Source organism: Protobothrops mucrosquamatus, unplaced genomic scaffold (assembly GCF_001527695.2).
Source record: "Protobothrops mucrosquamatus isolate PMUCROS unplaced genomic scaffold, P.Mucros_1.0 scaffold975, whole genome shotgun sequence".
In the NCBI taxonomy this organism is placed as follows: Eukaryota; Metazoa; Chordata; class Lepidosauria; order Squamata; family Viperidae; genus Protobothrops; species Protobothrops mucrosquamatus.
Genome location: NW_015387218.1, coordinates 31,749 through 52,181, shown reverse-complemented (window position 1 = coordinate 52,181; position 20,433 = coordinate 31,749). Strand labels below are relative to the sequence as shown.

General features: G+C 36.3%; 1 protein-coding gene across 1 annotated transcript in view; it reads left to right on the top strand.

The window, feature by feature from the left end:
• Positions 1 to 20,433, top strand: part of LOC107290826 (sodium/hydrogen exchanger 8) — a gene marked incomplete at its 3' end in the record, with an annotated part of 52,568 nt that overhangs the window by 1,918 nt on the left and 30,217 nt on the right. The window contains exons 2-6 of the mRNA XM_015819751.1: positions 3,075 to 3,253; positions 11,165 to 11,245; positions 14,713 to 14,771; positions 15,988 to 16,071; positions 18,914 to 19,015. Of these exons, the coding sequence (XP_015675237.1) occupies positions 3,075 to 3,253; positions 11,165 to 11,245; positions 14,713 to 14,771; positions 15,988 to 16,071; positions 18,914 to 19,015 (505 nt within the window). The remainder of the gene's footprint in view (positions 1 to 3,074; positions 3,254 to 11,164; positions 11,246 to 14,712; positions 14,772 to 15,987; positions 16,072 to 18,913; positions 19,016 to 20,433) is intronic.

The following is a 20,433-nucleotide window of genomic DNA, read 5'->3' as shown; positions in this document are numbered from 1 at the left end:
GAAATGGTATAGGGTTTCCTGCCTGAGCAGGGGGTTGGACTAGATGACCTTCAAGGTCCCTTCCAACTTTACTATTATTATTATTAACTCAACCCACCTGACTGGGTTGTTGTGGGGAAATTAGGAGGAAGAAGGTGTGTTGGGTATGTTTGCCACTTGGTAAAAAAAATAATAAAGATGGGATACAAATAGATAAAAATTGACCACAGTAATTTGTAAGCAGAGCATCCTAAGTGGAAGAGGAAAGATGTATTGCCAGGTCATGAAAAGAAAGTTGCAATGATAATTACAGGTTGCGATGATAATTAAAAGAATAGCATCCTTCTTTGCTTATTGGATATCAATGCAAGAATTATAGCATTATTTCAAACTGCATTAGTGCTAAAACATGAACAAACACAATTGGTCTTATATGATATTTTTACATCCATTTTTATTGTTTAAAAATACTTGCTATTTTTATATCAAATGTATCCATGTTTGGGATATCAAAGGTATTATAGAATTGAAATTGAAATTTGCCAAATATGACTTTACATGTAAATATAATTACCAGCTTTTTGCACAGAGAATAGTATATTTATTAGTCTGTGGACCTAAACAGAAAATTAGTTTGGTGTAATGGTTAAGACACCAGGCTAGAAATTGGAAGATTGTGAATTCTGCTTATGCATTAGGCACAAAGCTATCTGGGTGACATTGGGCCAGATACTGTTTCTTAGCCCTAAAAAGGCACTGGCAAACTACAATGCAAAATATTGCCAAGAAAACTACAAGGACTTGTCCAGGCAATTGCCAGGAGTCAAGGATGAGTTGAAGACCCAAAACAGAGATCAGTAAAATAGGGGTAGGTAATCTGGAGTCCTCTATATCTTTTGGTTGAAAAAATATTTGCTTTGATTTGGGGAGTTTTTCTCCAAAATATGTAGAGGATGCTAGATTATCTATCCTTCCACAAACTGTTCTCAGCATTGAATGAATAAAACAAAATAGTTCATTCATACATTAGTTATCCTGAATAAGAGAAGATAATTTTGACCTTAGTGCCTTGAGCCCAAATCAACACTATGTTCATTCATGGATTGTCCCCATTTGGCCTCATGTACTGTTCTGTATCAGAAATGGGTTTTACTTGTAAGTAGCTCCACGTGTTGCCAATTGCTTTTTATTCAAGCCATGATAAAAGAAGCAGTTTCAATGCAGAGAAATCTTTAAGGAGAGGTTCAAGAATATGCCAGTCTTCTATTTATTTCAGTGCTAACACTAAACACAATACTATTCTCTGGGTTAGAACAGGATATGAAATAAAATAATAATAAATAATTCTCCATGTTCAGAGGGGGATGCAGATTAACATATACAGTTAGAATCTTTCTCCTCTCTTTGGAATAATTGATCACAAATATTTTCATCTTTACTCTTAATCTAATACATTGTGAAAGCCCTTTGCTCTCGAACTTCACTGTTTTGGGTCTTCATGCATTTTTATTTTTGTTGTGTATGAAGAAGTACAATTTCAATATTTCAAATATCTCTGCTTTGACTATTTCCTGTTATCTTTTTAATGAATAGTTGCATCATGGTGCATGAATAGTAACCATCAAATATTTATATTTATTACCCATTCTTTTACTGATGTGGCAAAGTCATCTATTTCCATCCCTACTGTATGTCACAGAAAACAATTAAAAATATTTTCATATGATCTTCCAGCAATAAGATGTGCCATGATTCTTGTTTCTTGTTTGTACTGTTTATCAGATATTGCTGAACTACATTGCTGGTATGTCCCAAAAATTACCAAAGTGGCCAGAGCTGATGGGAATTGAAATCAAACACTATTACACATTCACCAAGCCTGCAATAGAACAGACCACACATTTCCTAGCTGCTTTAGATGTTACACAAGGTCTCTAATGTAAAAGAAATCAATAATTCTCTAAGAAATCTGAGGCAAAATCTTTTGTTCACTTTAAACTTTTCTGATAATTGTACCTAAGAAAACCTTTGACAAGTATTCGTTCTTTATCAAAATTTAGTTTTATTTTACAATCCCCTTGAGAAAATTCTAGTGCATCACAATAAGTTAGCCATGTATATTTTTTCTATCATTTCTCAGCTATAAAATATTTTTTGTGGTGAGAACTACAAAGATGTTTTTGGGCACAAATTAGACTTTTTATTCATTCCATATTCTGAGATTGGCCTGCTTGACATGATGATTTTTGAAATCTATATTGATCTTAGCTTTGTCATATTATAGTTACCTGTGCCACCCAAATCTTAGATCATGTCCTTCTAAATCTAATAGCCTTCTGTTTCATAGTAACATCCATTATTTTATCCAAGCTAAACAGCAGGCAGCAAAGTATAATTTCCAAACTGGTAGTCCCAATCCTCCTCTTTCTTGTGCATCTTGTAATACCTTGTATTTAAGTTAGGTTTTTCCCCTCTGCCATACAGGCTTCTGAATGAGTTGAAAAAAGAGGCCCTGATTTAAGAAGTCAATTTATTAGAGTTAATATAATGAGGCTATTTTAACAAATAACAGAGAGATAGTATGTGCTTGTGTTCAGTATTATTTCTTCCAAAACAGTTCTGAAGTGTGCATAGCTATAATAACTATCCCATAGCTGTTACTGATAATTTAGAATGCTAATATAATATGCACTATCCAGTCCTCCTGAAGATGTTCAGTCTCTTAGGTACTCTTTGTTTCTTCTAGGTTATGTACTTGTAGGTGTCTTATCTTTATTTTTATTTTTATTTTGCTTTGATGCTTTTACTCTTAAGGAAGCAACAAATGTTTTTTCAGGTACTGTACTGTACTGTACTCTTCATACATTTATTTTAATCATTTCACTGCAATAGTTTTCCAAGAAGCTTTGGAGTCACGGTGTTTATGCTGCAATTATCCAGGACCTATAATAAAGCACAGTTCTTTTCAGACAGGTTTAATGTTAGGCATTTTTTTCTTAAATAATAGTTTCCCCAAGTTTTCTGTGTTTTAGACATTGTTTTTATTTTTAGTCCTGTTTCTACTCAGTCTGACTTGTGTTTGCATTCTCTTACAGCTTCCCAAATGTGACCCATGATGTATTCAATTTCACCCTTCATACCACCCTGGCCCTCACCACAAAACTAGTGCTTCCTACGCCTGCCAAACCAATCCTTCCAGTGCAAACTGGCGTCGAGGCACAACAGGAAGAACAGTCGAGTGGCATGACTATTTTCTTTAGTCTCCTTGTACTAGGTAATCTCTTATTAATTACTTTTGATAGCGGTCATAGAAAGATGAAGATTGTGAAACACAATTCCAGTTATGCTTTCTGACCTGTATTACTAGTATGGAGAAAAAGTGGAACAGAAGAGTTTGTTTTTTTAAGTTTCCAATATAGAAGGAAGCAGATGTGAATATTAGCTTTCCTCTTTCTGAAATAAAATTTGCATCCCCTTTTACTCATGCAGGGTGACATGGTGGCTTAGTGGTTAAGACACCGGGCATGTTGGCCGGAAAGCCGGCAGCCCAGGTTCAAGACCTAAGAGTTTTGATTTCCCTTGTAAAAATGATGGCAAACTATACTGTCGGTGTTCATTTGTGTTGTCAGAATGGGATTTGAGTAAGCAAATGAGATAGGAAATAAGCAATTCAGAAATCACATGTGGTTCTTGGTTGATCTATGCCTTGTTTAATGGGTCAAATTCCCCATCCAGGAGATGTTGGCAAATGTTATCTGTGGTTTGCTAAATATTTACAGAATTTTGATGATTTGGCCCATCACAAACCACTCTATGGGTCTTAGTACCTTATGTGAAGGTGTGAAATAGCACCATCCTGTGTTAAATAGCATATTTAGCTAAATGTAACTTGTGCCACTTTGGCTTCTCTAACCACTTAGCAAACCACTGTGGCTGCACATGAAAGCAGATGATGGCTGCATACAAATCATGAAAATGTAAATATTTTAAGATGAGATATAATGTGTAAGTGCAGTTAAAGGGTGTGTTCATACTTTTGGCTCAGCCACATGGTGTAAAATATGTAACTCATTAATTAGGGCTTAATATGGTACATAGATCCAGCCAATTGTGATTTATTTAGCAAGGTTATATTTAAATACACCATACCTTAATACTGTGTTTGTATCAAATTAATGACTTTGCCCAAGATAAAGGGAAACAACTCAATAGATTGATTTTTGGGAAGAACATGTTATTCCCAGCGAAAGCTTTATATTGGCAATTTACAGATTACATTGTAATTTGCATGAGTAGAGTGATAATTTAAGAAAGACATTATCCTGGAGTTTCACTGCTTAAATGAGAATGTTTCCTAATCAAGATTCAAAATTCATAGTCCTGAACTTTTAATTAAAATAAAAATTATAAATATTGTATTACTATTAGGGTCATTTTCTTCCTAACTGTACCTTACCAATTTGCAAACAAATAAAAAAAGAGAATTAAAAATATAATAACAACAATTGTTAAGGGAGGAACTATAATGACAGGAAACACTGGTGATATAAAAAAAAATCTGCAAAAAACATTGAGGAATGGCGAAGAATAGGGCCAGTTCTTACATTTTAAAAATATTCTGAAGATAGTCTAATAATTTTTGTAAGACAGGTTTAGGTCACTAAGAATTTCAGCCTGATGGGGCTTTGGTTTCAGGTTCTTGATATAAAGAATATGAGTTTCAATTTTTAATACATTTTCATAGGTTTGATTAATCACAGCTTAAGTGTTCTAACAACAAAAAAGATCCCTATAAGAATATAAATGCATTACAAACCTTTTTTAAGTTTTAATGTAATTGCTTTTTTCGTGCATTTCTCAATGTGGAAAAAACACTGATACATTTTTTAAAAAATGTTATTGTTAAGGGAATTAGTTGAACAAGATTAGAACAGGATCACTGCCGATGTGAACTATGTGAGCGTACTAAAATTAATGATCTTTCCAGGAAGAAGGTTACTCTGTGTGTCTGTATGTTTACACTGATGCTCTGTATGTTTATGGTAGCTTCTACAAAACGAAATACCCAGGAATTCCCTGTATAAATTAATAGTTTATAAAAATTCGATCACAAAAATGGGGAGAATTGTGTGTAGCCTGTACGCAGCAGATCAATGCTCCAAACCCATGTGGTTTATGGAATTAATTTTGAAAAAGAATTGTGTTATCTTTTATTCAATCATGACAGAGTGTAACCTGAGTACATAGCTATAGTTTTTACTTAATTAAATTCTGCAATTGCTTCCTCAATTCCAGTCTTAAAATTAAAGGATGTTGTACCTTCATTGTACTCAGAATGTTCTTCTATTTTTTCTTAAACTCTCTGTTGCAGAAAGAATTATCTGATTTTACTTCTATTCCTACTTTCTTGTGAACTGAAGGTGACTTCTTTTTGAGGAAATATGTCTAGAATTATAGAATGAGCCTCTTCATAATATGCAATTGTGTAATCCAACATCTCTGACATAGAAAAAATTGTTCCCAGGAATGGGATCCTTTAAAACAAATCCATTAAATTTTGGTTCTGAGTTTTTGAGAGTTCCAAGTGTGAAAATAATAAGGATATATATTACTAACAATATAATAGAGAAATGTTTCTCTAATAGTGAGAAACATTTCTTTCACTAGGTTTTCATAGCATCAAAGGGTTATTTTCCTTTTCTTTGATATTTTTCCTTGATTCAATTTACCGTACCTTTATGTGAACTGGGTAATTCTGTATGAAAGATATATTTATAAAAGTCTGTATATATTATTTAGCTTTTGCTTTCCATTACCGTTTCTGGTTATACTTTCACAAACATAGTTAATTTGTAAGCTTTGTTTTTCCTGAAAATCTGGTTGTCAGTTTGAATGATTGTAGTGCATTCTGGTTGTATTGGATTACAGTTTCTATTTTAATAATGCTTAATTTTTTGTAAGTGTGGGAATTATTCTGGAGAAAAATCAAGTGTTTTCCTTTGAAATACCCCTATGCTGGTTTGGAAAAGTCAGTTGGACCCATTTTCATTCCCACAGTGATCCTAGTAAGAACACTAATTACTGCCATTTTTAAATAATTATCTAAAAAGGTTTCTTACATCCACAAGCTCCTGAATGTTAAATATTCAAGTGTATCTATATCAGGGGTCCCCAACCTTGGCAACTTTAAGATTTGTGGACTTCAACTCCCAGAATTCCCCAGCCAGTCCACAGGTCTTAAAGTTGCCAAGGTTGGGGACCCCTGATCTATATTACTGTTTCTCCAGATGGAGAAGACTCTGAAGTTGTTTTGTGTTTAAAACAAGATAGGAGCAAGACATGCATTGAAGAGTTGCAAAATGTACAGCCGCATTAGGGAGATATTTGCCAGAAGGAAACCAGTTTTGATAAATTTTGAACTTTTTTTCTGAATAATGTCAGTGGCCCTGAGACAGTGCCCTATCTAAAAAAGTGATTCTAAAAAAGTGATCCCAAATATAAAAAATAACTTTTTGTGAGTTTTAGTGATTTTCTTTGAATAGGAATAAGTGCTTTGTGTGTGGGTTCATATAATACTAAACCAGATTATGATTTAGTGCCTTGTTTGAAACCAGCTAATACAAAAAGCCTAGATTTTCCTTTATAAATTTATTAAGAAAAATGCTATGATAATATCTCATGAGGTATCGTTATGTGAAACAATATAAGAAAACAAGGATTGACTAGATAGAATCCATGTCTTTTTTTAAACTGTGTGTTATCCTTTGTCTTTAGAGAGAATTAATGTCTGGCCTCCTGGACCAACTTAATATTTGAAAAGCATTAAATGAAATATTTAAAGCTAAAGAAAAAAATAGATGACATTGTGAAAGAAAGTGCTATATATATTGCACAAATATATTTTTTCTTTTCACATTTTGGCATCACGAACTAAATTCCTGAGTAGAGTAAGATTATTTTGAAAGCAGCCAGTTCTACCATCCCACATCCTCCTTACGACCACAGTTGAGCCCCAAATTTATGTTGCTAAGCAAGACAGTTGTTAAGTGAGTTTTGCCCCATTTTGTAACCTTTCTTATCACAGTTGTTAAGTGAATCACTGCAGTTGTTAGTAACCTGGTTGTTAAGTGAATCTGGCTTCCCCATTGACTTTGCTTGTCAGAAATTTGCAAAAGATGATCACATGACCCCAAGACACTGCAACAGTCATAAATATGACTCAATTGCCAAGCGTCTGTATTTTGATCACATGACTATGGGGATGCTGCAGTGGTCGCAAGTGTGAAAAATGGCCATGTCACTTTTTTCAGTGCTGTTGTAACTTTGAATGGTCACTAAACATAAGTTCATAAAATATGGCACAACAAAATAAATCTTTGGGGGGGGTGTCTACAGATGCTAGTTTGATGGGGGAGAGGGTTTTGCAGGAGAGTGCCTTTGGGTCGGTGTTGACCCTTGGTAACTGGATGAGTCTGGGCAGTTTTCTGGGCAAACGTTATGGAAGTAGTCTGCCATTGCTTTCTTCTTAGGGCTGAGAGAGACCCAAGGCCCCTCATCTGTCTTTGTGCCTAAGGCAGGACTAGAACTCCTGGTCTCCCTGGTTCTACTGATGCCTTAATCATTACACCAAATTGACATTATGTATGAGTATCACCAACTCCTTCTCTCCCTTCCTGCAATTTATATGTCATTTCAGCCCAAAGAAAAAGTCCAAAGGGTATTTTTTACAGAGGCCCTGTGAGTTTTTAGGAGTGGCTCTATTGAAATATGCAGAGAAAGTATGATGCAACAAAATTTTATCCTACTACTCAAAAGGATTTATTGTTGTTCAGGCACCAGGGTTGAATGTAATTGACAACTGGCAAATGGGCTGGTAGATGCTGACTGTGGAGTGCTCTCAGCAATGACCCTGGCCTATACTATTTGCAGTGAAGGGACAAATAGTAAAAGGAGTACTGTAAAACAAGCTGTGATTAAGAAAGGATCAATAGAGCAAATGACTTTCATATTTAATAAATGACAGCACTAGGTTGGGCAGGAAAAAGTCTTATATAAAACTTTACGAGCCACTGGCAACAATGCAGAAAATAAAGAGGAAGTTGTACTAGCCATCTGATTCATGATGAGGCAATTTCCTGGAAACTTTTACTTAAACCTGCTAATTCACCTGGTAAATTCAGTCTGAATTAAAGCTGAATATGCTGCTTTTGAAACAATGGCAAAAAACGGCTAGGAAACCTTAATCTTGATGGTACATTATTATACCTGAGGTTCAATGCTTGCAGGAAAGCACTCAGGGCATAGAAGGCCTGTATTTATTTATTTGTAAACATATCACCTTGTATGGCTGCTCCACTTGCCAAATGACTTATTAAAGACTACACCTAGAAAATTTTCTAAAAAAAAATATTGCTGGGGAGAAAAAAACACCAAAATAACCTCTAAAACAATCGGTGTCATGGACAATCTCTTTCTCTCCTTTGCCACTTTTGTTGTTGTTGAATGAGTCTTTCTCACTTGACTGTTGTGTCACTTGTCAAAGTAATGTCACATTGCTATGTCCAATAATATCTTTTACAGTACTAAACCCCATGATCTCCTGAGACCTGGCTTGCGTTTCTCTTGTGACAAGATGTTGTGGTTTATTGCTGAATAAATGCTATTAGATTTTTCTTGCTCAGAGTTGTCCAGATTCTGTGCCACGTCCAATTTTTCCCAAATTATCTCGGTGTGTGATTTGAGGCCATGCATCGTCCTGTGCGATGCAAGAGCAGCTCTAGCCATTTTAGACATGTCAGAAGAAGTTATATCTCCACTGGATTTGGTCCCCCCCCCCATGCTGTTAACAATTCTGGATAAGGCCTTTCTGAAGAAGCCTGGCTGGAATAACCGAGTCTTCTTTGTTTGATGAATTCATCAAGTATTTTAATAACTTGCATATTTATCTAACTTTACTAAACTTACTGGTTCAAACACTCGCTGCTTTCTCTTTTTTTCTGGGACATTTGTGGTGTTTTGCAGACTTTCCTACAATCCCCTTCCTCTCCCCCCTTTTAGTGACTATTGGTTGCTTCTCCTTGGTTTTCTGTTACTAGTGTGAGGCTGCTGTTTGGATGCTCTGTAAGTTTCGAATTCCAAAACATTTTTTGATTAAACGAATAGTTATTTATTACTGTTTCTACTGCTACTTATGAAATGGATCCATTGTCTGAATGTGCTGTTATAAGATGGAACTCTTTGTTAGGTAAAACAAGTTGACAGAGCAGAAGTAGAAAAGAAAACTATTTCTATCTGCCAACGAGAAATAAAAAAGATTTGTTTTTTGTTTGAGAAGATATTAACATTTTAGCAAGTGTCCATTTCTTTGTGGGATGGGCTTGTTTACCAAATAAGAGAAGCCGAAACCCAAAGGAGAATTTGTTAAGTGATTGTTGTCCCATTTTATGAACTTTTTTGCCAAATGTGTTAAGTGAATCACTACAGTTGTTAAGTTAGTAACACGGTTGTTAAGTGAATCTGACTTCCCCATTGATTTTGCTTGTCAGAAGATTGCAAAACGTGATCGCATGACCCTGGGATGCTGCAATCGTCATAAATATGAGTCAGTTGCCAAGCTTCTGAATTTTGATCACATGACCATGGGGATGTTGCAATAGTTTTAAGTGTGAAAAACGCTCATCAGTCACTTTTTCCAGTGTCGTTGTAACTTTGAGCAGTCACTAAATGAACTATTGCAAGTTGAGGACTACCTGTAATATTCCTATTCGATGGTACCCTGTCCTGAGTTCCCATCCTGGTGGGCCAGGTGGATGTGAGAGGGGAGAGACAGTCTTTCAAATAGCCTGGCCCCAAGGTATGTAGGGCTTTAAAGATGATAACCAGCATCTTGAATTGTACCTATTGTTTCTATTTCAAGGAAATGTTATCATTGGGGAAAGTACTCAGTAATACTCCATAATGTGAGGTACAAATAACAACAGGAGTGGATGGGAAATTCCTTATTGATTCCCCAGTTTTTAATATGTAAAACAAATGTCATTTAGATGTGTATAACATACTGTAATTCTAACAACCTTTATCACGATTTGTGAAATCCTTGCAACATTAAATTTTGGAGGATCTTTTTGTAACATAAAAAAAACACAATGCTACATGCACAAGAGGAATTACAACATTTCACAACTGGTTAGATGCTTGCCTATGTTACTTGTATTGAGATTATTGTATAGTCATTAAGATTTGTTAAAACATGTCTATAGGCAATTGAGTAATTAACATATTGTTATGTGCTCACAAAATATTAAGAAATATTGGCTAGCGGCATTTCATAGTGTTCAGTGATATTAATTCAGTGGGAAAGTTCTCAGAAGCAATAATGTAAAAGCTTAAGCTTAAAGCATACAGTTTTTAAAATGTTAATCCAAGTATTTATAGAAAAGTAAATAGACAAGTTAGCGGATGACATACAACTGGTCTGACAAATAGTTTACTTATGTTTCTTAATATGAAAGATGAGACAGTTGGTTAAATAGTTAAAATTTGCCAATTTTTAAAAAAACATAGTATATAAGTACAGAGCAACCCCTGTTCCCTTCCAGCACTGATGTTGTTATCTAGGTTGGTAATGCAACATCTGCAAGAAAGCATCCAAGTTCAGAGAGCATTAAGAACCCCACAACAGAGACCATACTGGAGGAGATAATCTGGAAACAGGTGTTTTTGTGGTTCACCATGTGCACTATAGCAATTATTTTGCTGCAGGACCTGCGACAGATTATCATAATAACAAATGTGCCCACTGGTCTAAAAAGATTGGCTACCTCTGATCTATATAGCTCATTTTCAATTATACTACTTTCTTCCATGTTCTTCTTACACAGTTTTTATAATTGGATACGTTTTTATAATTTGGATCCTAGGATTTCTTGCATAAATTGGAGAAGTTAGAGTTCTTCCTCCTAGCAGCTAATTGTTCCTGCCCCAATAGGTATTTGCCCTTTTTTGCCTGTAAGCCCATATAAAATATTAAAAGTTCTTATACATAGCATTGACTAACTGGCTCTCTTTTAGGAATGTTCAATTTATTTCAAGCTTCATATTTTAAATTCAAAGGATAATTGTAGGGTTTGTTTGATCAAGTATTTTGTTGTTAAATATCTCTAAATATTGTCTGCTTTCTTTTCAGCTATTTGCATCATATTGGTGCATTTATTGATAAGATACAGACTGCATTTCTTGCCAGAAAGTGTTGCTGTTGTTTCTCTAGGTGAGTACTGATAGTAGCAGGAAAATTTATACTGTTCTGTTTGAATAAGTGATAGTCACTTATATTTTCAAAGTCCAGATTGTAATTTAATCCAATTATTGCTTTTTGTTATTTGCCTATATATCACACTACCTTCATAAGATTCAACACAGTGTAGAAGAAAAATCCTGTGAAGTTTATTAGGGGAGAAATAATATGATTGGTTCCAAGTCAATTTAATAATTAAACAATTTATTAGACAGATTTATATGGCCAGAACATGGGTGATTGCGAGAAGGGCAGTCACTGATTATCATGGCTAACAAGGATTTTAACCTACAGCCTTCAGGTTGAAGGTTCTGTAATCATGATGATTTTACATATTTGTTTTCAGAAAGAGAGAGAGTGAGTGAAGGATGCAGATTATTATTGTGCAAGGAAGAATGGCAATATCCAAAACCCTCTCTGTAGATCTGGCACTGCTGTTGGCAGTTTCAACGGTTTCTTTGCCTGAGGTAGATCAGAGCTATGAAAGATATAATCTTGAGCATTCTGGGACTCATTTTTACCCTGCCTAATAAGTGATTGATATCATGAAAGCTGTCATAGGAGCATTTTGCTTTGCTATTTCAGAATAGAGTTGGGATGGAAGAACAGCTCCCCACTGAGTCTGAACTGTTATTTCTCCTGATCCTGTGTGGCTTAAATTGGTGGACTTTTTTTGAAATCCAGATATTGGCCTATAATTCCCCTTGTCATCAAACAAAGTGACTATTAGCTAAGTTATTGTGCATGATGGATCGTATTGACCAGGCGTGTCAAACTGCCGGCCGCAGGCCGGATGCATCATACTGAAACCTCGCCCACACCATTGCTGGCAATGGAGAAAAAGTCGCAATACGTCGCGCAACATCACATGACGTCACGAGTTTGACATGCCTGGTATTGACCAACAGATATGAAGCTAATCAGGTTGGGCTTGGCTGGACTTTGAGAACCTTAAGATTAGTAGCAAACAGAGAGCCACCTGTTTCTGGATTATGGTTATTGTTTCAGCCATTGAGCAGACTGCTCCTATAAATATATGAACAGCTGTGGTACATTTAATAATAATAATAATAATAATAATAATAATAATAATAATAATAATAATAATAATAATAATAATAATAATAATAATAATAATTTAATTTGTACCCCGCCCTTCTCCTCACAGGACTCAGGGCGGCTAACAGCCTCATAAAAACCACAATACAATAATACAATAATATCTATATTAAAAACCGAATTAAAAGAAAATATTTGAGAAGGCCAATCATTAAAATTACCCTTAAGATTACCCTTAAAAAACCCCGCTAAAATTCCCTAGGCCAGACCCGCTTGTTGAAAAAGCCATGTCTTTAGGGCGCGGCGGAAGGAGGGGAGATCCGGGATCACCCGGATCTCTGGGGGTAGTTCGTTCCAGAGGGTGGGGGCTCCCACCGAGAAGGCCCTCCCCCTGGGGGAGGCATTAGCAGGAAAAAGTATAAAATCTGATAACTTGCATCATAAACAGTATGTGTGCTCACATTTAGAGGGAGGCAGACAGAGTACTTATGAACACAACTCACAGGGTGAACTAAAGAATTTATGATGTCAGACTTGTAGTCCATTCTCTCCCTCATTTGTGATTAGGTAAATATATTAATTCTCTTAAGTTGAGCTCAACTCCTCATGCCTGGCTAGATATTTTTGGGATTTTCCTAATACTGTAGTCTCCAAGTACCTTTAAACTCAACCCTCTTTAGCTTATAAGCATGGACAGAGTAACTAGATTTTACTGCTTGCTGGAACTAAAGATTACTGTGAATCAATCTTGGCTTTTGGGGACTCCATGGATACTGTTTTTCTTGACAGCAGTGTAGAAGTGATTTGCCATTGCTGTCTTCCGATAGAGAGAAATGGGCCAGTATTAAAAGAATGAAGCTGGTTTATATGTAATCCACATTACATTTTATAATCTACAGTCGGACTGCTTTACTACCTCCTTGAAATGTTGTAGTGGTACTCTTGTGCTACTCCAGAGCCCTTCAAAAAAAATTCTGTAGAGCATTGTCAAAAGGTGGCAATTCAAATGAGTTAAGGTAATATTAGCAGTTTTGTTTCCAGGCAGCCAAACAAGCAGTTCCACATAATCATGATGACTCACCTGCATGTCCCTTTCTTTGGTTGGATGCATAGAAACAGTTGTTACCATTAACATAATTATTGTGTCACCAGTATATGAGCCTTTACTTTCTCTTTATATAAATCCAGTTCTCTCAAGACCTTGCCATAAAAATTTAACTGTTTTGAGGACAGTTTTAATAACAGGAAAGAGAAATGACTTCCATGAATATGGTCATGATAGTGTCATACCAGTTTTCCTTTGAATTGGAAATAGCATAACTGAAGCTAGCTGCTTCACTTAGTTTTGTAATCAACATAAAATGCTCAAAATTAAAATTCTGAAAGGCCTTCTCTAGCGCTGGACAGAAGTCCAGATAACTAGAGTTTGTTTGCCTTTGGAAAGAACCTGAAAACATGACTCTTCCTTCAGTCACTAAGGCAGGGCCATGAGTCATCAGTGTGTGTTAATGTGGGTGAGGTGAAATTTGTTCCTAGCAACTATAGCATTGGTTCTCAACCTTTTTAATGCCGCGACCCCAACCGGTCGTAAGTCGAGGACTAAACTGGTCGTAAGTCGAGGACTAAATCGGTCGTAAGTCTAGGACTAAATCGGTCGTAAGTCGAGGACTACCCAACTGGTCGTAGGTCGAGGACTTTCCCTGCCTAGGAGTGCCACGCATGTGTGGCTCCGCCCCCTGTGCCGGCCGAGGCGTAACTGGCAAGCAGCAGAGACGGAGCAGGCCGACCATCAGCTGGCCCAGCCCAAGGGAGGTAAGGCACCCGCCGGAAAAGGGAAAAAAATGGTGGACAGCCTTGCTTGGCGACCCCTGTGAAATGGTCGATCGACCCCAAATGGGGTCACGACCCATAGGTTGAGAACCGCTGAACTATAGGTATTTATAGATGATTTCCTTGTCCTCCTCTATTTATTTCTTTATTTCTCTATTTTCCATATTATTGGGTTGTTTTTGTTGTTGCCTAAAGTTACATGACAACTGCTGTATACATGGAATAAATAATTAAATAAATGCTAAGTTCTTTAGTTGCCCAACTCAAGGCATTGTTAAATTGTTCTTTGATATCAGCAGAGCTGTTTTCAGTTTCCTGTTCTGGTCTCTTAGCAGATTGGAGCTGTTATTAATAACATCAAGTCAGACAGGATAAGCCCAGAAGTTAGAGCTTTATGAGAAAATTGCAGGCGTAATGAGGGGAGGAAGGAATACAAGACCACCTTTTGAGACTATACTTACTTTTACGTGATTCATATGCAATGGCTTAAAACTTCCAATTACCACATGAACAAATGAATTGTTCTTTGCCCTTTTTCTTTTTCTTTTTAGGCATCTTGATGGGTGCAGTTATAAAAATTATAGAATCTCAAAAGCTGGCCAACTGGAAGGTATATCTGCAATTTTTACAATATATTTATTATATCATTGATGCCATACTTATTTTAAATAATTCAGTTTTAATGCCCAACTCCCAGTTAATATTCTTTTCTTCATTCCTAAAGCAGGAATAATTTTTTTACTGGTCATCTCATTTTAATAAGCTGTACAAACGGCTAGCTGGGAATTCTAGGACTTATAATCCAACACAAAATGGAGTATGCCTGTTTTGTATTCCATAAACACCTTTCCCAGAGACTCATCAATCACTCAGTTTTTATTGAGCATTTTGGGGGGAAATGAGGAAACCTCTTCTCTTTTGCCCTTTTTGTTAACCCTAAAATGTTTTTGGACTTTTATAAAACTTTTGAGATTTCCTAAGCCACCGATAAGCGACCTGCAGTCACCAGTACACTTTTGCAGTCTCATGGAATGAACAAGGCCAACACGTTCAGTGTAATTTAGGGGATTTAAGGAATTAAGAAATGAAGGATTAGGGCACACAGTTTACTTCTTAAATTCCTACATCAAATTGGTTTGTTTTACTTGTAGTAGGTTAAGAGGAAAAGTAAGTATATTTAGTCCGTTAGAGCCCACCAAAAGGTGAAAAAGAACCAAAATCCACCCTAGTCGCATCCAATTAAAAACTGCATTCTGAACAATCAAAAGAGCTGCCCTATATATATATATTAATTCCAGTATCCTTAATTTTAAATATAGAACGTTAGATTCTTCATGCCAGTGGGTGATACTTAATAGTAATACATTACTTCACTATATTTTCTTTGTATCATGTTGCCTATTTTAACAATTCAGATATTAGAGTAGTACATTCTTTGAAGTTTCTCAGTTCTTTCTCTATTTTCTCCCCAAGTGCAACTCTGTGAGATGAGTTGGATTGAGAGAGAGTAACTGTCACGAGGTCACCCAGCTGGCTATCATGCCTAATGCGGGACTAGTGAAGAAGAAGACCATCAGCAACAAGCTGGATGGGCTGAATTAAAATGGCAGTGGAAGACTTAAACGACTAGGTTAAGAACAGATTATCCTGAAGAAAATCTATCTGTATGATGACTAGGAGTCAACGCTCACTTGGTGGCACATACTGTAATAAAATGTTCCTATTTTTGTTAGAGATGCTGGATTTACCTTTGTTCTAATATGGTATTAGTCCCTTTCTCATATATCTCATAATTGCTTAATATTTTTGTTTGTGGTATTTTGCAGGAAGAAGAAATGTTTCGTCCTAACATGTTTTTTCTTCTTTTACTTCCGCCAATTATATTTGAATCTGGGTATTCATTGCACAAGGTGAGGTTTTTTTTTGTTATAATGGTTTGTATACGGCCTACTCAAGGTCATTTACAATAGTAGGACAAGCAGAAAATAATATTTCAAAATCCACCAACCATAAACAATAATTAAAATTACAAACATCTAAAATCCTCTAAAAGTGAACAAACCTTTCTGGCTATATTTGTGTTGAGCTACCCTTGAACTTCGAAATAAATACAAATGACTGAGCACTCTGACCCTTTGCTATCTCTCAACAGACTAAACTCTCTCACATACACAGGTATCTGAATAAAGTTTCATGGAATGTTATGAAAAAGTGCTCCTTTAGCTCATGATCTGTCCTTTTACCCACATAAAGGTTGCTTCCACTTGTGAAAGTGAATTGGATTAAGCAAATAAGCACTACTGCAAGTGAAGGAAGGGAAATATTTTGCATCAATGTCCTTTTCCCTTTCTGTGATCTCAGAAAAGGTAAAAGACTTTATCCTAAAGGTGCTTTTTTCAAAAGGCAACTGGACTTCGTTTTTCCTTGAAGATATTTTGCTTCTCATTGAAAGATCTTCTTCAGTTCTGACTGAATGGTGGAGGATGGCAGGATTTATATTCCTTGCAGTCATCTGGTCATTAACACTCTTTCCCAGCAACAGAAAGAGTGCTAGTGACCAGATCACTGCAATGAATATAAATCCTTCCATCCTCCACCATTCAGTCAGAACTGAAGAAGCCTTTTGAATGAGAAGCGAAACGTATTCAAGGAAAAACAAGAAAGTCCAGTTGCCTTTTGAAAAGGCACCTTTGGGACAACCATGACCTGGATGACTGAGAATCTCCATAGATGTAAAAGACTTTACCTTTCTCTCCTGGATCCAAGTCCAAGCTAAAATATGCCAGACAAAAAAGCACTTCCTTCTTCATAATAGAAAATCTATAAAATAATCAAAATATCCAGGAAAATATGGTTGTAATCCTCGTGTTTCCTGAAATTCTCTGAAATGTCATTTGTTTTCTGGATGTGGAAAGTTCTCTTATTTTCTATGTTTTATCTACACTGAAAGGAGAAAATAAATTTCTAAAAATATAACTGATGAAATATTGGGATGACGCTCTACAAACTTCCTGTGGAATTAAAATCTAACTAATTTCCTTGTCTGTCTCTTTAATCCTAATTTAACTTTGAATACTAAAAGTTAGAAAGAGGAACGTGTTTCTGGAAGATACCTGAAGTTTCAGTCATCTCCTGCTTTTTTTACACGGGTGGTACATATTAGGGTCTGTAAAAAAAAAAGTCAACTATTATCTTATATGCGAAACAAGAGCAGAAGTACAGGTAGTGGTTGACTTAGAACCACAATTCAGCCCAAACTTTTCATTGCTAAGCAAGGCAGTTGTTAAGAGAATTTTGCCCCATTTTATGACCTTTTTGCCACAGTTGTTAACTAATCACTGCAGCTGTTAAGTGAATTGTGCTCACAAATCTGGCTTCTCCCATTGACTTTGTTGGACGGAAACTGGCTGGGAAGGTTACAGATGGTGATCACCTGACCCCAGGGTAGTGAAACTGTCATAAATACATGCCAGTTGCCAAGCACCCAAATTTTGCTCATGTGACCATGGGAATGCTGCAATGGTTGTAAGTGTAAAAACTGGTCATAACTCATTTTTTTCAGTGATGTCATAACTTCAAACGTTCACTAAACAAATGGTTAAAGATTGAGGAATACCTGTACTGTACTTTGCTTGTTCAAATTGTTTGAGGAAAGCTTAACGTTTCAGCACAGGTACAGTTCCTTCCTGATAGCCATTCATTATCTGGAATTAAGTGTCCATACTGTTTACCATTTGAAAAATATAAATCACATTTGCAGGCACCTGTACATGAGTAGAGAAAAACATTACATGTCTACCTGCCTGAGTTGCTAGACTTTGTTTCGGGGTTAGCTGTTCCGATTCTTAGGAAAATAGGTCCCAGGATTTCAGTTTGCTCATCTCAGGAATTCATGGAAATCATTGATTTCACCCAGATCATTGAGGGACCAATCCATGCCAGGCTTGCCCTTTATATCTGGCTTCTGTGGTTAGCTGGAATGCATTTGAATGTGTCATTCCTGAAGAAGTGGAAAGGGATATTGAAGTTACAAACTGGGCAACTTTTTATTAGATCCACACTTTCTCTACCTGCTAAAGCCCACACATAGGGTGCCGTGGTTGCGTCCATTCAGTAATGGAAAGAAATCATCAGAGATAGCCAGTTATGGAAAGGCCCAATGGGAATACTATGGGTCTTGTCTGTCACTGAGCCTGGTCTCTGGACCAGCATTGTTTCTACCTTGCCTTGGTTTAAAAAGCCATCCAATACAGGGCTTTTTCCTCAGGTCTTAGGTTAGAGTGGGTGGTGAAACTCTTACAAGGTTTTTTTTTCTGGATGGTTTTCTCTTCTTGGGGTGGTGGTGGTGGTGAACAGTTCCTTCTTTTCTGCTTCATTATATGGTTTTTGTGTTATTGGTATAAGTTGCCCAGGGTTGTCATCGAGTAGGGCAATTTTATTAAACAAAAGGGGAAAAAAAGCAAAGGTGAGCATCAATCTGCACAATGTTCTTGGATCTGAAAGTCCAGTTTGTTCATGCTAGATATATATGATCTACCAATATTTACACATCGATGAGGAAATGTATCCTGTGCTTCTCCAACCCATGTAATTATTTATTGAATTTATTTTTTACCCTAATTATGTAGCGTACAACATTAATTTTTACAAATGTTTAGATTCAGGTCCTGACAGTGATTGCAGGTAATATTTGGTTTAAAGCATTTGCAAAACTCTTCTTTTTTATATCTCCCTCATATTTTCTTATTTTAGGGGAACTTCTTCCAGAACATAGGCTCCATCACCTTGTTTTCTGTGATTGGGACAGCTATTTCAGCTTTCATAGTTGGCGGAGGAATTTACTTTCTTGGTCAGGTGAGGATGTGCATGCAGAACTTCGCATGCACGGAGTTCGTTGTGTGGAATGCTCTCCAGAAATTAAGGACATATAGTTTTTCTTAGCACATATATTCCTTGCAAACAACTTTACCTAATGCATTTTTAATGTTACCCTTATGAAAATGTCCATTTTTGGCTTACTTTCTTCTAATATACACTTTTGTAATGGTATTTTTTATTGAAGAATCCCTTGCATATATTTTGCTTAAATATATGCAAAAGCTAAATAATAATATTTATTTTAGATAAATTAAAGCAATGTTTTGAGAGCCAGTTTGGTGTAATAGTTAAGGCACCTGGCTAGGAAATGAGATATTGGGAGTTCTAGTCATATTTTAGGCATGAAGCCAGCTGGGTGATCCTGGGGCCAGCCTTTTCCTCTCTGTCCTAGGAAGAAGGCAATGGCAAACCACTTCCAAAATCTTGCCAAGAAAACTGCAGAGTTTAGGTAGTTGTCAGGAGTCAAGACTGCTCAAAGGCACAATAAATAAAATAATAAAACAAAACAAAATAAGTAGTGCTTTATATGACACAAAGATATCTGCGTTTTACATTTTCCTGGAATTATTGCATTTCAGAATCTTGCATATATCTGACCGGTGCCATATTCTTTTGTTTGGTTATTGAAAACCTGAAATTGACTTGCTAGAGTTATTTACCATCCTGTCCTTTGGATCGTCTACATCAGGGGTGTCAAACTCGCAGCGTCACGTGACATGTCGCAACATATTGTGACTTTTTTCCCATTGCTGGCAATGGGGTGGGCGCGGTTTTGCCATGACGCATCTGGCCCACGGGCCAACAGTTTGACACCCCTGTTCTACATCATAGATATCATTTTGCTTTTCAGGTTGCAGGCATTTTACATAAGGAAACAATAGTAATTATTTCCCTAGCTAAAGCAGGTACTACTATAGTCTGACTTTCAGATCATTTTAATTAAATCCCAGAACAGCAGAGGAAAGGCAGAGTATTTGCACTGGGGAACTCCCAGATAATTAATTACTACCACAGCAGAGACTGTATCTTTATCAAACAATGCAAAGCAAGATGCTAGCACCAGCATTTAATGTTTGTAGTAAATCATAAGTGGCTTACATTTAAAATAGGACTGTTTGTGCTGAGAGTTCATGTAATATTTTGGAAAGGTAGAGTTGGAAGGGGCCTGCAAAATAATCTAGCCAAGAGGTGTAGAGTTTTTCAAATGCAAGAGCTACATTCTTAAAAAATGGGAAGAGCTAGGACAAAAAAGGGGACAAGACTAGGATAAAGGCTAAATTTGATTTTTATTGCCTAGTTAGTAAAATTAATTAAATTCAGATAATATGATTGTTCCCCCATCTATACAAGATTGTCTCCTTTTTGTCTCAATAAAAAATAGTGTCCAGTATAAT